This window comes from Dreissena polymorpha, chromosome 8, assembly GCF_020536995.1.
Source record: "Dreissena polymorpha isolate Duluth1 chromosome 8, UMN_Dpol_1.0, whole genome shotgun sequence".
NCBI classification, from domain to species: domain Eukaryota; kingdom Metazoa; phylum Mollusca; class Bivalvia; order Myida; family Dreissenidae; genus Dreissena; species Dreissena polymorpha.
Genome location: NC_068362.1, coordinates 77,551,911 through 77,569,765, shown reverse-complemented (window position 1 = coordinate 77,569,765; position 17,855 = coordinate 77,551,911). Strand labels below are relative to the sequence as shown.

At 34.5% G+C, this 17,855-nt stretch overlaps 2 protein-coding genes across 2 annotated transcripts in view; one reads left to right on the top strand and one right to left on the bottom strand.

Moving 5' to 3' along the window:
- Positions 1–3,343: 3,343 nt before the first annotated feature.
- On the bottom strand, positions 3,344–9,696 carry LOC127843252 (protease-associated domain-containing protein 1-like). Its single transcript, XM_052373117.1, has 5 exons — positions 9,545–9,696; positions 8,800–8,936; positions 8,475–8,584; positions 7,972–8,139; positions 3,344–7,219 (listed from the first exon to the last, which is right to left on the bottom strand). Exons 1-5 carry the CDS (start codon positions 9,612–9,614, stop codon positions 7,099–7,101), a joined length of 606 nt encoding a protein of 201 aa, XP_052229077.1. The 5' UTR covers positions 9,615–9,696; the 3' UTR covers positions 3,344–7,098.
- A 153-nt stretch (positions 9,697–9,849) lies between these two features.
- Positions 9,850–17,855, top strand: part of LOC127843253 (complexin-like) — a 180,351-nt gene continuing 172,345 nt past the window's right edge. The window contains exon 1 of the mRNA XM_052373118.1: positions 9,850–9,943. The gene's annotated coding sequence lies outside the window, so the exon portion shown is untranslated. The remainder of the gene's footprint in view (positions 9,944–17,855) is intronic.

Below are 17,855 nucleotides of genomic sequence, written 5' to 3'. Positions count from 1 at the left end.
CCATTTCAACACCTATAACCACCGATACCGGTTTCACGTTCGCCCATGGCATTCAAAATGTTTGGGTGTTTTATTCCTGCCCCTCAGCCGTGAGCACGTACTCCGTCAAACATTTGAAAATGTTTTGATTCTACCTTAACAAGGCTTATTAAAATTTGGCTTTAAAAGTTTTATAATGTATTTGTTCTTTAAAAATCTGCTGTAAAAAGCATCTTTTTGAAGAATGACGTATTAATTATATTAAGTATTTAACAGTTAAAAGTTTTCCGCAAACGACCTCGTCGAGTCAGGTATCATCCAATCGGGCTACATGTATATGTTATTGTCCAATAGTGTGGTATTTCGATCTCAATTTCAACTCGTTGATTGAGTTTTATAGGTGACGAACCGTTTCCTAATGGTGGTCATCTGTAGTATGGTATTTTAAAGTTGCCTGATATATGACAAAGTCACAGCCCGGACAAGCTGTAACATCACCAAATTTGACTTTTGATCTCTAATTATTGCGCTGACTATTGAGGTCGGGAGACTGGTGTCACATGCGACGCGTCGTCGTACGACGGGACTTATTGTTTGTTGGCGTCGCTCTGGAAAGCGGCGACTAGTATGTAATGCATTTTTTTTCGCTTATGGGAGGAGCAGTTATGGTACGGATCAATGTATATATTTTTGTTTTGAGAATATCTTGCAAAGTGGTGATTTTTTGTGTAAATTAGTGTAAACAAGTACTGCATTTGTGCCCATTATATTTATTACAACATTTATTGCCAAACATGCAAAGTTAATTCTTTTAATTAATAGCTAAACACAGTGACTGGGCACTAATAAAAGATCACAGGGACTTTATATTATTTTAAATAGAATTTAAAAATACTGCGTTTAAATGCGACCTAAATACAACGTTGCACATTTTTATTAAAATTAATGGATGCCGCGTGGTGACAACGTTAATTAAAATTTCTTACATCTCTTAAATATCTTATAAAAAATACACTTGTTTTTATATTTACAAATAAATGCAAACAACACATCTATGTTGCATGCATTTGTGTTGTTGTTTATGGTTGTCATAGGCCCTAAGTACCTTCCTACCACATATAGAGCGCGAAGCGCGACACGTATTATTGATTGTAACGATGAGTTGTGATAAAGGAAGCAGCCGCTTAGCTGTTGTGTCCCAGCAACCCGTTTTCCTAGAGTCAAGCACTCCTCGAAGTTTTTTTTAAGAACCACATATAGAGCGCGAAGCGCGACACGTATTACTATCCTGGTGGTATGGACCCTTTGGTATGGACTTTTTAGGTGACACTATCAATGCGCATTTTGTGAGATGAAGCAGATTTTTTTAACCTACACAGTTCTTTTCCATTAATGAAAATTGCACACGGATGCCAGTAAAAAAAGGAAACCAATGTTAATAAAATGAACTATGGAATATTTTGGGGTAACAACACAAAATCATAGATAATGGTTATTTGGGGATTATAACACAGCATCATAGATAATGGTTATTTGGGGGTTATAACACAAAATCATAGATAATGGTTATACCAGTATATTTTGATATTTTGATTAAAATAAAAGGCCAATATATTAATATTTACAGTAGAAAAAAAATCGTTCCATGTAACTTCATTGAGTGCCTTTTACACTGAAATTCCCGACGCCCTTGGATGCTTTGCATCAATACTTATGTTGTACGCTATTTTAACGTTATTTGCGGAATAAGAATGTTTCAGTCCGTCAAAGCTCGGACTCACTCATTCACTCACGCACTCACACACTCGCTCAGTGTGTCTGTTAAATAGAGCCATTCGTTCAATACAAAATTGTAAACAAATTGTATTATTCTCTTTGTTGGCAATATAGTCCGTCAACAACAGTTTTGTGAATGCTTACCTGGTTTTGTTGACAATTTCACCATTAATACTCGGCACCTCTTGCATTTTGCAATCTCGGTGTACCCGTATCATCCGTCTCGCGTATTAGCCAGGAAAGGCACTCTTGTTCCCGGTATAAAGGCACTCTTGTTCCCAGTATAAAGGCCCTCTTGTTCCCGGTATAAAGGCACTCTTGTTCCCGGTATAAAGGCACTCTTGTTCCCGGTATAAAGACACTCATGTTCCCGGTATAAAGGCACTCTTGTTCCCGGTATTATCCGTTTTGGTTCGGCGCCGTCATGATGATCTCCCTAAGCTTTGGTATTGTCGGCTCGGGTACTGCGGGATAAAAACTCGGGTACAGTCTAAATTGACCGGGTACGTTTTATAATATTTTCCGTACCCGGGATACATTTAAGTATACTGAAGAATACCCGGAGTACATTTACGTAGTACCCGAGCCGACAATGACAAATCAAGCTTTACGCTCGACTAACACGTCGGCATGTATACTTTAGGACTGTATGAAAAGGGTTGTTTCTAGCATTAGATACTCGACGCTTGCGTGTAACTAAGTTTCTATTGTAAAACGCATCAATATCTTTCCTCCGCTATTTGACGCACTCCAGTACGTGTTCTTTAGTGGCTCACTCTTTGGCCTACACGGGTGCATAACAGACCACCGAACAATACGGCAAATATACTAAAACGAAACCGGGAAATTTAACGCTAAATCGGTCGTTGTCGGCTATTTATTTTTTTAATTAATTATATTCGCATTTATGTCAATTTTCAGTAAAATGACCTCTATTATCGAAACTCATACTCAAAAAGCATGTTGATGCATTTTTTTAAAGAGAACTTTGTTTTAGATCATCGGTAGCGCGTTTTACGACATCGCATTTTTGGGCGGGAATACAAATCTGGTACTGTCTATTATCGACTGGGTATGATTAAGTATATTTACCGTACCCGAGGTACATGTATTGTAAGTATACCTAAGAGTACCCGAGTTACATGTAAGTAGCACCCGAGCCGACAATGACCAATCGAACTTCAGACTCGAGTACGTGTTCTTTCGTGGCTCACTCTTTGGCATACAGGGTTACATAAAAGATCACTGTCCAACTCGTATGGTAACTTTTTAAGTTCCTGCAATAACCGTTATTTCAACGTTTGTTTGTTGTTCATTAATATGCTATACATGTATTTAACATGAAAAAGTAAGCGGGTTTGGTTTCTACATATGCAAATACCTGTCTCTAAATAGCTAGCTTTCTAAATGTACCGGAGATGCATGAACATAACATGTTCAAACGTTGTCGGTGCTGGAGTAATTGCTACTTATCCCACAACACGAGGGTTCAGCTACAAATAGTATAAATAATTAAACAGTTTTACAAGTAGTACACAATAAAGCAAAAAGTTTCATTACCAGATGGTGAATCAAAACAACAATGTAGTAGATTTGCTTTGCATTGTATTCTGCCACATTCCCAAACAAAATATGGATAAGTGTAACTCCTAAACATTTCAACACATACTTAAATATAGTCATTCATTTACAATCAAAATACATACATTTAAAACGTGTTTGTACCAACAGGAAATTACTCTTAAAAATATAGACAATATTGAATACAAAATACCTTAAAGTGTCTTTGTCCTGTTATTGCAGTCAATCAAAACCATGAAAACTATACAAGTATACCATTGGAACATAAACTTGGACCAATGAAAATACATGAATTTGTTTCAGCAATGCACTAACTTAACAAATTTTGCAAATATTTATTTATAAAAAAAGTTGGCATGCTTAGATCAATATTTTGGCTATACGATTTCAAGACTAAATAGTAAACATCCATGTAAAGCTTGAACAATTTAACGTTTTCATACAGGCTAACAACTTACAAGACATTCATGGCTCGTAGGAATGGTATGACCACGATCATTTTGTTAACCCTTTTATGCCCAGTGGACTCTCCCATCCTTCTAAATTGGATCAATTTATTTCCAAAATTAGGGGTGTCAAGTATATTAATTTCTATTTTTAGAATATTTCTAACAGAATTTTGTTTAAGCAAACAGTGTAGACCCAGATGAGACGCCGCATCATGCGGCGTCTCATCTGGGTCTACGCTGTTTGCAATGTCCTTTTTTCAGGACGCTAGGCATGAATGGGTTAAATGAGTACAATCTTATTGAACAAATCGCCTTAAATAAATAGTGGTAAAATGGGCTGAAAAAGTGGGATCATTGCCTAGTACATTATCATTAAAACATTGAGCAAGTGCAAATCCAATCTGGAATCCTGAGCCTGTTTTAATACAACCAGCAAACAAATATTGCATAAATAACAAGCAAAGACCATTTTAACAGTTCCAAACACAATTGCATGGTTTTACAAACACATACAAGAGCAATATACACCTGTACAAATTATGCTCCGTTTAATTGGAACTTCTAATTATTCTATTTGCAAAATAAATAAAGAATCATCAGAATGGATTTTTAAATATGTGCTTCTATACTACAAACTACCATACGTAAAGATGTACAATCCAGGAAAATATTAACAACTTCCCTGACTCAATATCTTATAATAGTCTATGTATGGCTACATAAAAATATTTTTATTAAAAAATGTATAACTCACCTTCACCATAAAAGAAACAGTTATACAAATGGCATTATCTAAAGAAGGTAAATTGCATTTATCTAAAGAAGGTGAAACAAAAATCCACCATATCACAGTTATCACAATATGCAAAGAATAGCATACACTAAAATGAATAGCTACTTGTGCAATCTAGATGACAATGGCATTAGAAACATATTTAATTGTGCTTAAAGCTACCGATAATGTACTTTACGGCATTGCTTATGTTAATACATAATAGTGGTGAGAAATTTTCAACTACCATAGTTACTCTTTGTTTTTGGACACTGTATTTTTGTACAACCCTATTTTAGCCACTATAATTATTTTCTGTGACTCTCAATTTGGCAGATGAATGCCAGAAGGCAATGGACCATTACATTTGCGTTATTGAGTAAATAACTACAGGTATGTTGATAATTATAATCAATGGTTTTACCCAACAGCTTTAAGTAAAGCATATCTACAAGTAATGTATACTATCCAGCCTGATATTTTATAAGAACATGCTATTATTTGTTGAAATAATTGACACTTTAACAATGCATACACTTAGCCGATCGTCAATGCAATATTTTACAGTTTCTCTAACTTTTGGAACACCTGTATGATTTGTCTCTAAATTTTCCGACACCTGTGAATGGTTTTTGAATAGTTTTTGTATCTAAATTTTTGGATATTAATTATTTTTAAGTGTAAGAAAACTTGAGTAATTATGGTAGTTGAACACTTAACTGAAAATTTCTTTCTATATGCCATTAAATCTTTACAACAATCACAAATGTGCAATTTATGTTACCAGACATATACACAATGAATCACTGGAATCACAACAGTTTTCCAATTGCGTGTGTACAAGTCAAAGCAACTGAATGTACAACAGGTTTTAAGATTCCATAAAATTATAGAAACTACATTGAAATATTTTCATGAAATATATATGACATTTCTGTGGATATGTTTAATAAAACAACAACACTTTTTAGTTAAAGAATACTCATTATGAGATAAGGAAGGCTGATAATTCTAGCATGACAAGCATGACAGCTTGTTTTTCATAAACATTTACATAAAACATGTTCGTGCTATCAGTTCATAACTGAGACATTATTTACCACTAATCTTAGTTTATAAGCTGTTCAACTACTTATTTGTTAACCATATATTGAAAACCATTAAGTCAAATGTAAAATACTGGAAATGTAAATTAACAAAGGTTTTATTAAAGAATAGTAGAAAAATATAGGAATAGGTGGACAGTATGTTACACATAAACTACATTCTTACTATACTATTCACACAACTAAACAAGATTAGTTGAAATTAGTGTTTTTTACTCATATTTACTTTATATTCATAACTGTTAATAAATACCAACAAATGCATCAACTTGCTAACAAACAACAACTCTATATATCAAATCTGCATGTTATAATGAATAAAATATCACAAATGATTCACTTTTTAGTAATTAACTGCTCTAGCTAGGATTTTTACCCTTTGCATGCTGGGAAATTTGTCGTCTGCAAAAATGTCGACTGCTGAATTTCTAAAATTAGCATTTTCTTCGATTTTTTTTCAAAGAATACTATCAGAATAGCAAACAGTTTGGATCCTGATGAGACGCCACGTTCTGTGGCGTCTCATCTGGATCCCAACTGTTTGCAAATTCCTTTAAAATTCGGTTCCCGCACTGAAAGGGTTAAAAGAGCAGGGTGCTTTTTGGCAAAAGTGCATTTTAGAGCTTAATCATTTTTATATTCCCTGTAACAGATTTTGGAAATTTCAAAATTGCTATGTGCAAACAGCATAAAACCAGAACAGACTGTGCGTAACTTGATCGAAGCCTGTTCAGGTTTATTGCTGTTTGCTGCTCATCAGTATCTTAGGGCTGGAAATGAAGCCTTAAAAACTTGAATCTAGTAAGAAAGTTCTTTTAGTTAAATGTCACTTTTAAAGGGACTACAAACAAACACGTCAAAATACATATCTAAGTGGTAAAGGGTTAATTAATTAATCGATTTTTCAGGTGAACATTTAGTAAATTTATTGAAACTTCAAACACAATTTTCAGAATAATAATGTGATTAAATAAAAAGGGTATGATGGGGGCCCAAAAGGCAGGAATGAGAGCTTGCTGCAACCTTTCTGTTATGGCCTAGCTGGAGCACTGGTAATAACATGATATTGGATTTCAACACTATTGACACCAGGCACTAAGAAAACAGAACATCGGTTGCAATAATTTCAATTTTAATAAAACATAATATTACTTTTGCACAAGTGTTATATAACACAAAATATTTATTGTTAACAAATAAAGATTATTGTTTTGCACATAACATAGGCATGATGGCATCCCTGATTGTGTTTATTTGAAGCATGCATACTGAACACAAACTTTGCATAGAAACTAGTAAAGTATTTTACACGTTTAGTGCATGTCATGACATAAAAAAAATGACCATGGCATGTTCAAAATTTTGAAGCCCAAATTTCATCAAATACAGGTGGGTATATGTTGGTGTTGGTGGTTGGAGCTGTAGTTGTACATGGTTACCATAGAGTCCAGGGAGGCTGAGAGACAATATGGGTGGCTGTCCCTGTGATGTTCACGGGTATGTTGACCACCGCAGTTGGGAGCCCTAATTGTTCTAGAGTGTCTTTTATCATGTGTCTACAACAAAATAACAGTTGATGATGTTAACAACAATAGCCTTTAATTATTTCTGTTATAGTTGATAAAGTTAGCTGAGTAAAAATGTTTGTTAATGTTGCCAATTAAAAACAATTGCTTATATTTCTGTCAGTGAAAATGACACTCTTTAAGTATTTAAAATTTAATAAACCACTTGTTTAAAATTACTTGTGTGGACAGCACAATATTACCTGTTGAAAAATTGTTACAATTATATTGTTATAAAGAGTGTCAGCTGGTTTGTTTGGTGCACTAAGGTGTCTAACAGCAGCATGAAATATTGACATTACATTATGTTGGATATGTATTAATATTGTGTACAAAAACCAACAAGATGCTAGCCTACATGTTTTTAGGCAATTTATTCTCCCTTCACATTAAAATAAATTGATTCTTTCCTTTAAACTAATTGATTTAAATTCAGTACACTTTAAAGGCATTTTATAGGCAGTTCATAACAAGAAATCAGGAATTGTTTCAAAGCACAGAAGTAAGTGCTGCTCATCTTATTTGCAATAGCAGACCTAAATTTGAACCTGGCCGAAATGGGGACCAGGACTCCAATGTACAAAGTTTCTCTGAGAAAACTTAATACATTTTCCTTAAAAGCTTTGCAAATACTTTGCAGTAAATATTTATATAACTGAATTGTAATCTATCAACATCTCTTCTCTAAAATAAAACACTTCTAAAGGTTGACTTTAAACATGAGAAACTGTGGTACAAATTACCCATCTTTTCCCAGCAAGAAAGTGGCAGGAATGTTCACCACCCTGTCTGTACCGTCGTCCACCATGTCAATGAAATGTTGGTCGTTTGTCACATCACTATCTGTGATAATGGCCGCTAGGGCACCTGCTGCCTCCGCATTTAATGACTTTGTTACAAAAGAACATTCACTGGAAATTCAAAGAAAAATTATGAAGGGTATTGACTATCGAGCCAAAAAAGTGACCACTGTCAACCACAATATGGAAAACAAAACAAAAACAAAGGATAAAGCATACTTATATTATACATTAAAGTATTGCTTAGAGAAATAATGCTGGTTTAATATTGTGTTACATTGTATGTATTTCACTTTTTTATGTTCAGAAGAGTTATTTGAACTTGTTTGATATACACATTAGTCATTTAAAAAACAAATGCATGTAAAAAAGCATAATGTAAACATGTTTTAGTTTGTTTTGAATAATGTTATAAGACTCATATACATGTAACCAAGGAGACCTACCCTCTCTGCAAAAGAACTATTTTCCCAGCTAAATAATGAGCATTTGTCAGTGGTGAACATCCATGGTAAGGCTGAGCCACTGTCATCTCCACACCATGGTATTTTTTAGTCTGCAAATTAGAAAACGTCATGGAAACATGAAAAAAAGGGTTATTTGGGATGGATAGAGATATCCTTATTTAATTTTTGCTAATGAAAAAAAATAACCTCATTTATTTCTATAAGCTTACTCAATTCTTCAAAAAAAGGTGTCTCTTTCCTTTTACAATTTGTGCGAACTATTCCAGTGTTAACAGTTCAGTGTAAAGTTGTAAGTAAATCTTACAAAGCTAACTCCAAAGTTTTTTGCTGGTCTGATTTTGAATGAATATCTGATAGCCTCTGGTTGGACAACCTCCATAAATAAAACATCATGAAGCAGAACATCAAGGTTTGGAACAGTTGCTAAAATGCTATCTGTAGCTGAAAACAAGCAAAAAATACACACTATAATTACAATTTGAATTTGAAAAATATAGTAATGCAAAATATCTTATTTTATAGTTTTTTATAAGCAATTTCAATGCATACACATTTTGACTTCAATGAAAACTCAAATTAAATGAAGACTTCCCTTATAAATGAATGCTCATCATAGAAAGTAATGTAGTGGGCAAAAAACAGATGTATTACAAAAGGTAAGTTAGCGATCTGAGTTGAACAAATGCTTGGTGATATTTACTTTTTATGAATTTCTTGAAAAGCAGTTTTGGCCTCAATCTTATTCATTTTCTTATATTTATTTTATGATTTTTGTATTGTAAGCAATCACATCCGACAATAAAAATGAATTATAAATAGTTTGAAAATAAAGTTAGACTTCAACACTTCTTCGTAATGTTAATTTTGATTTTCTTAACTCATCTTTCAGAAATATGTGTGTGGCTCTCTCAATTAACATCGTGCTAACTTTGTTATCCGAATATAGTTATCCGAAAATATATCAAAGGCGAATATCTGTCAATAACAATAGAATGATACGTTTTTGTACAAAAATAATTTGAAAATTGCATGCTTAACTTAATACATACCATACAACGGAAATAACAATAACATCACAGCAAAAATGGACAATAACTTTAATGGCGAATGCAACAACATTTTACACGACAGTTCATCAAGCTACTAAAACGCTTGGACGCAAACGATAACCATGGATAGTATTGTATCCTATTTTATGGTGTGAACTATTTAAGAAGGTAACACAGTCTCATGCAGAAATTGTTTAATTTTGGTTTATAAATTTTAAACAAAATTTGACATTATTCTCTTGACATATGTTATGTTAAGAAATATGTGTTTTTTCCTTTGACATGTTTTGATGATAACTATCCCTTGCAGTATCGTAGCAAAGCGTTTGCACAACCAGGATTATTTGATGCTGAGCCTTGGTTGCAGAGATATAAACAACGATTTAAAACACTTTAGAGGTAACGCACGGTTTTAATTTGATCATTCATGTTTACATAATTGATACATAATTTTGTTTATATTTGAACAACATTTATTTTGCACAGATGTAAGGAATATATGAAGCCGGCACGCATTTCATTCTCTATATTATATAATAGATTTACTTATAAAAGTTATTATTTAAACCTAAGCATGACGCTCATGGACATGGGTACAGTTAATATTTAGGGAGGGGGGGGGGGGGATATGGTTTTCTATTGAAGCTTTATCATTTGCACATTAGTCACCTATCAACCTGTGCTATGTAAAGGCACTTGTTCAAAGTATTGTAAAACGAAGATTTTCAAAATTATTGTCACATATTCAAAAAGGAATGTATGCATTATGTTTAAAGAAGCCAAATAACGCTCTTAACTAAAAATAATATTTAAAATATTGGTTAATTAACAGATAATAATCATTCAAAATCTGTAAAATAATTAAGTGTTTGTTACGCTTTACCTCTTTAATTTGGAAAATACATCGAGTATTAATATTAGTTATAATGGTTATGTTTCACCATTCAACATGAAAGGCTGTGCGGTGCAGTGGTAGCATGTTGGCTTTCGCTCTAAGAAGACCCAGGCTTGAATTCTGTGGATGGCAATATTTTGTATTCAATTATTTTTCTTGCTTTAATAATTACCTAATACTATTTAAACATTATAGATTTGTTAGTAAACATATTTAATGACATTTTTCTAAAATATGAAAATCTACAAGCAAGTCCCTTAAGGCCCAATTTCATATTTATGATATTCAGGGATCATATTTTCCAGCAACATCAATCGGTCTGGATTTAAATGGGGAAAAAGTGTCAGAAAATTTTTATCCGAAATTATGACAAATTACGTTAAAATATATACCATTGATTTTGCCATTCATGAAGAGGGTATAATAATGTACAAGTTAAATTGCCTTAAGCATTTTTTTAAACGGAACATACGAGTTTTCTCAATTGGTTTTATCATTAGCTATTTCATTATTGTTTCGGTAACTGTTTTATCTGACTTTTGATTGTTGTCAATATTATTAATCTGTGTAAGTCTATACCGATGTTTTAAATCATTGTCGACTCGATAATAGCTTACACACATGCATTGAATCTATCACATGTCTGTGCATAGGTTGGCTACTGGCAATAATAAAACCAAATAGTTGAAAAACAATTCGTATACGTTATAGTTTGTTGTCGAATAAACCACGGCCGATAGTTAAGATGCGTAGGGATTAAATCACGAGTGCGAAGCACGAGTGATTAAAAACCACGCATCTTAACTTCCGGTCGTGGGTTATTCAACAACAAACAATAAAGTACACGAATTATTTCGATTCTAACACGATTTTTACTAAAGATTTATACAATGTATATTATTTTTCTTGTGTACTATTTTATGTGAAGTTCCGCCCATAAAAATAACTTTCGGCTGTCAGGGGTTTTTCTGCACTGTCTGCGCCTCCGGACAACGGAGGCATTCCCAAAGCATACGGACCCGTTCCCAATTGAATTTTGATTACATTTTTCCCAATTCCAAAAAAAAAATTCGCTCAAAATCGTAAAAAGTAAACATAATTTATATCGAAAGAGTGACTTCCCTTCATCCACGACGTAATTAAGCCTTTAGCGACTCAGATTTTAGCAGGTGTATTTGCCTGATGCATCTGCCAACATTGACAGCGATAAGTTTCGAACTGTTCAGCATTATAACAAGTATATAGAGCCGCACAATACACATTCTAGTCCAAATCTGTAGACGCTTATTTTCAATCATGGCTTCGCACGTACACTAGTAAAAATTTCATTAAAAAAACACGAAAAATAAACGCTAAAGGACTCCTTTTCCCAAAGTAGGCAGAAAAACCCCTGGCTGTTCTGTCAATCAAAACCGCAACTTTCATTCATTTATTGCCGGATTAATACGCTGGTGGAAAATGTATCGGCATGTATTGTTTAGTTACAGCGCGTGCTTTTGTGTATAAGGTCCGCCCACAATTATTGCACAATATCCGATTTTCGTCTTTGTTTATATGAAAGTTAACTGAGTGTATCATGCATGAAATGCACAATTTCCACGAGGATAACATCAAGGTTTTAATCTCCGAAGTAACTGTCAACGATTTTATCGTGGACGAGCACACATTACGGACCGATTAGTGTGCAAGGTATAAGACAATGAAATTATTGATTGATATTGACACTGGGTTATTCACACTTGACTAATACACAACCGCGCGAATCTTCGTTGTTAGGGGTCATACGCTGATACTAGTCGGCTGACGTGCAATAGACTGGTCCTGACCGGTTTAGAGACTGCAGTTTATCACACCTAATCGAGATAAGAATGTAATAAGGGTATGCTAGCATGTGCACTGCGTAATCGATTTCATGACTTGGGAATTTTAGCGAACAGAATCGGACCGACTCTTTGGGATTTTCAATCGGTCTTTCATGACCCCAATCGGTCTAGGACCGACAAAACCGAAAAAAATATGATCCCTGATGATATTATCAAAAATTCAGAAATCAAATAAATTTAATTCTGAGAACCCAAAATATAACGAATAACACAAACAAACTTTTAAAACCTCATGAAAACATTTCTTGGTTGCAAAATACAACTTTTATTTTAGTGACTATAACTTTAATGACCATGACAACATATTACACTAAATTTTTTAAAACATTTTATTCGGGAAAAATGCAGATAATTTAAAGTTTCCATAAAGGTTTTCACTATTGCTTGAAACTATGAATTGTTTGGAGATAATTTTCGGAACTTATTAGAAAAACAAAACAGTTCTAGGAGGTTATTTGGGGTCTTCCCAATTCAGAATAGTCTGTCTTTTTTTCAGAATCAGCATAAACAGTTTCCCTATCAGTGTACTTGTACGCTGTCATGCAACAATTTAATGTATCAATTTTCATGTCCTATCTTAGTGTTCCTGCTGGGTTATTTTGCTTGGACATGAATATTTTAAAATGAGTTATTGTTCACAGCTCAGAAAAAATCCAAAATTGTAAAAAGATTGAATAATTCAAATTTGTGTTATTTATCATACCATTATCATACCATTACCAGCCTTTTTCTGTAGTTATCCTGGGCTACCCAGACATGCTCACATCATGGGCTGATTAGTCTAGTTTTTATGCTGAAGGACATTTTGTACATAAAAATAAACAGTATTTTTAACCAGGTTTTCGGAAGGAAAAAACTGGTTATTAGATTGGCGAATGCCGGCGGGCGGGCTGGAGGGCTGGCAGACGGACGGAACAAGCTTGTCCGGGCCATAACTTTGTCGTTCATTATGAGATTTTAAAATCATTTGGCACATTCGTTCACCATCATTAGAGGGTGTGTGGCGCGAAAGAATTACGTTGATATCTCAAAGGTCAAGGTCACACTTTGAGTTCAAAGGTCAAAAATGGCCGTAGATGAGCTTGTCCGGGACATAACTGTGTCATTCATTGTGAGATTTTAAAATTATTTGGCACATTTGTTCGCCATCATTGGACGGTGTATCGCACAAAAGAATTACGTCAATATCTACAAAGTCAAGGTCGCCACGACTAAAAATAGATTTATTTTGAAACAAAGGGGGTTACTTATAAACAATCAGTTCAGTTTGAGTTGTCTCCCTATATCAGTCTTTTTTGGTCCCTTGTTTCTTCCTTGGTTTCCACTTATAATATAGACTTGTTCATATGCTAGTCCTTGTTGAAGGTTTTACTTCTAACAAACTGGCTTAGTGTCAGCACATACCAAGGTACTATTCTGAATTTAGAAATGTTCATGAATATATGAAAACATTAAATATTGATAAGAAAAACAAACTTTATGACGGGACCGGAGATATGTTCAAAGCCAGGGCCAAAAAACCCTTCTTTGAAGAAGCCGAATATCGGCCGCTTCCCCAACCAAAGTAACCACTTTTTTCCCCCTAATTTGACCAAATTTTTCCCCAATACTGGAAAAATTCCCCATAAAAAATAATATCTAAACTTCGTAAAAAACTAGGCATTGTTTACTTGTCGAGCCTTCTCATTAGGCTGGAAAAACCCAGAGCCGTAAAAAGTCTTCTAGAGGGGTATTCGTATTGGTTGAATATGCCTTTCATTACCTCCCGTATTATTATCCTAGAGGGGTATGCGTATTGATCGATTTAATTGTGTTTACCTCGCAAAGCATAACGTAATATTGTCATTCGTGACCAATCGGGGAATGACGAAACGAGCCGAATTCAAAAGCTATAAACCAATTACATTAAAAAGCTATTGCGACTTAAAATATTTTCAGTAATGTGGATATTTTTGGAATATTATTGTATCAGTGATTTTTTTGCTTTTATTTGTTACAGCCTGTGCCATTCGAATTGGGAAAATGAGCGCGATAAACCATGAAATTGGGAAAAATAGCGCGATAAACCATGAAATTGGGAAAAATTAAGCATTATAAATATGATTATAAGAAACAGAATTAAAATTGTTTTTAAGTGCATGTTCAGGGTTTTTTCTAGCCATATAGGGAAAAGGAGTCTGGTCAAATTGGGATTGTTTTAATTGATAAGTGGCAAATTTGGGAATTATTTATCGACAAAAAGGACTTAATTAAAGTTATATATTTTGCAGGATGTTTAAATAAAAAGTTGATTAAATTGGGCTTTTTTGGGGAAATTTTGGTCAGCTTTTTGGGAAAAAACGTTAATTTTTGCGATTGGGAAGCAACCGAAAATCGGCGTTAGTTTTAGCAAAAAAAATCGCTGTGTATCAACTAAGAAATACCAGGTAAGTTATTCCTTTTAGTGCGTTTACGGCGTCTATTTTCACGCGTTTAATTTGCTCTTATTTTTACAGGTTGCTTTAATTTTGCGACATACATGTTTCATACAGACACTTTACAACCAAGTTCATGGAAGTAAACAAAAATGTCCCATAACTGGACTCATTACACCAAGAAACTTAACCCTTTCAGTGCGGGAACCGAATTTTAAAGGCCTTTGCAAACAGTTTGGATCCAGATGAGACGCCACAGAACGTGGCGTCTCATCTGGATCCAAACTGTTTGCTATTCTGATAGTATTCTTTAAAAAAAATCGAAGAAAATGCTAATTTTAGAAATTCAGCAAACGACATTTTAGCAGACGACAAATTTTCCAGCATGCAAAGGGTGAAAGTTTCCGACGCTCGGAATACTCAAAGAGTTTTCAAGACAGTCACTGTCACGAGTGTGAGTAGCCCCAAACTTACTAGTACTCATACATGCATAGTAGTACGTCGGATCATGCCAAGGTTTGCACAGAGACAGACTGCGTTGTCACTTCCCCGACCCCGGTTCAAACGATTGATGCCACTCAGACATGTCTGACTGACAATGGTACTGTAACCATGCAATCTAAATTTATAGTCGGTTTTGTTTCTTCCCCTATTATTTAACCTTCCTTTCCCCTATTATTTACCCTTCCTAACTTTGTGGCTACCCAAATATAATTTATTTCATGTATCAACTCCAAATGAAATACAAATTTCTTAGTTTCCCCAAATATGAAAAAATCACGCTATTTTTCCCCTAAAAAAAGGCTGAGGCCCCTTCCCCAAAAAGGGTGTTTTGGCCCTGAAAGCGAAATTGTATGGAAGTAAAATTATAGCATCAATTCTTACATGAGATGAAAATATAGGTTAACAGAGAAGTCCATTTGCCTTAAGTTAATGGAAGTATTATTTCCCTTTGTGCTGAATTAATACTGGTGAGCTTGTTAACCCTCATGTCATGAAGAACTCTTAAGAAGGCTTTATAAAGGAGGGCATATAGTGGGCGGACTGTCCGTCCGTCTGTCTGTCCGTCTGTCCTTCCGTCACACTTTGCGTTTAGGTTTCGAAAAATGCTCATAACTTCTATGTCCCTTGAGATATAATCTTCATATTTGATATGCATGTGTATATGGACAAGGCCTTTCCATGCGCACACAAATTTTGACCCCTGTGACCTTGACCTTTAACTTAGGGTCTGTGTTTAGGTTTCAAAATCTGCATTTAGGTTTCGAAAAATGCTCATAACTTCTATGTCCCTGGAGATATAACCTTCATATTTGGTATGCATGTGTATATGGACAAGACTTTTCCATACGCACACAAATTTTGACCCCTGTGACCTTGACCTTGAAATTAGGGTCCACATTTAGGTTTCGAAATCTGCGTTTAGGTTTCTCAAAATGCTCATAACTTCTATGTCCCTTGAGATATAACCTTCATATTTGGTATGCATGTGTATATGGACAATGCCTTTCCATACGCTCAAAAAGTTTGACCCCTGTGACCTTGACCTTGAACTTAGGGTCCGCGTTTAGGTTTCGAAATCTGCGTTTAGGTTTCGTAAAATGCTCATAACTTCTATCAAAGCGTTTGTAGGGGGCATATGTCATCCTATGGTGACAGCTCTTGTTTCTCTTTAATAACATTTTAATTCCTGTCTTAATTTTTATGTGACTGTCTACAGTACACATGCTTCTCACCTATGTAACCTGGGTTCAATCCTTGCTCCAGGCGCATGTGCTTTTGTGTGATGGTCACCATACTGGACAGGTGGGGTTTCCTCCGGGTACTCTGGCTTTCCCCCACAGCAAAATTGAATATATTTCATTAGAGAATTAATCGCTGGAAATTATAGCTAGAATCCAAATTCGTCCCAGCTTTGTGAGTCTGGTAAGTAAATTCTGTAGGAGTGCTGGGACACACTCCTGGTCCTCATGTAATGCAGTCTCATGGACGGAAGGACCACATTAACTTTGCAATACATGAACACTCTGTATGTGAGCTTTATTTGAAAAAACTGGACTAAATTCAGATGAAAAGGGACTATGTTAGAGACATTTTTGTAAAAAATCCCAGGAACTTGTACGGAACAATTTAGAGCATAATCTTATTTTGTAGCAAAGCATTTAATTAATGTTATATTTAAAAGTAGAATATAAGCATGCATATCCAGAAATACATGTATATTACCCGTTTGCCACAAAATACCCCATCTGAATGGCTCGCCAAAGTTCCTGCAAAGGTAAAAAAAATAATTAAGCAATCAAAACACATTTTGACAAACCCGAGAATACTTCCTATTTAATACAGGTGTAGCCATTTTGGGAAAAGGAGTCTGGTCAAATTAGGAATTTTTTTATCGATAAAATGGCACATTTGGGGATTTTTTATTGACAAATTGGACCAAATAGGGATATATTTTATCAACAAATATTGACACATCAGGTCATTTCCTAGCCATTTTTAGAAAAAAAAGTAAATCACACTAAAAGTCCACTGGTTTTAGGAAAAACTAATTAAATAGAAATCCTTATAATATTTCAAATTAGGAGAACAAAATCATATAAATGAAAGGCATGTTCTTTGTTTAATTTTTATCAAATAAAATTGAGAAATATTAATCATAAGACACTTTTTTAAACAAAAAAAATGTTGGAACAATTTCGGTTTGGTATCCAATCGGGTCCGTTTGCTTTGGGATCTGAGGCCAGTTTTATGGCCTTTTTTAAATAGCAGGAAAAATTGTGTATTGTTTGATGGTGATACTTGTATGTGTTGTATTTGCATACCCTGCAAACCATGAGCATCTTGAAAAGTATTGTTTCCTGTTGGTCCCAGATTGCAGTACCTGTGTTAAGATGGTTAAACGTCTAGTTGGTGTTGATTGTCTGATAGACAATTATAAATCAAAACTTATTTCTTAATTATTTTTCCTTCTCTGGTTCAATTCAAATAGGGATATAATTTTATCATTTTGTTCAGTAACTACCGCAATACAGTACAGCCAACGCGGAACAAACATAATCCTCGGTCACGCCACGGCAAGAATCGTTGGTACGCGGCGGCCGCGTCGTGTGTTCACG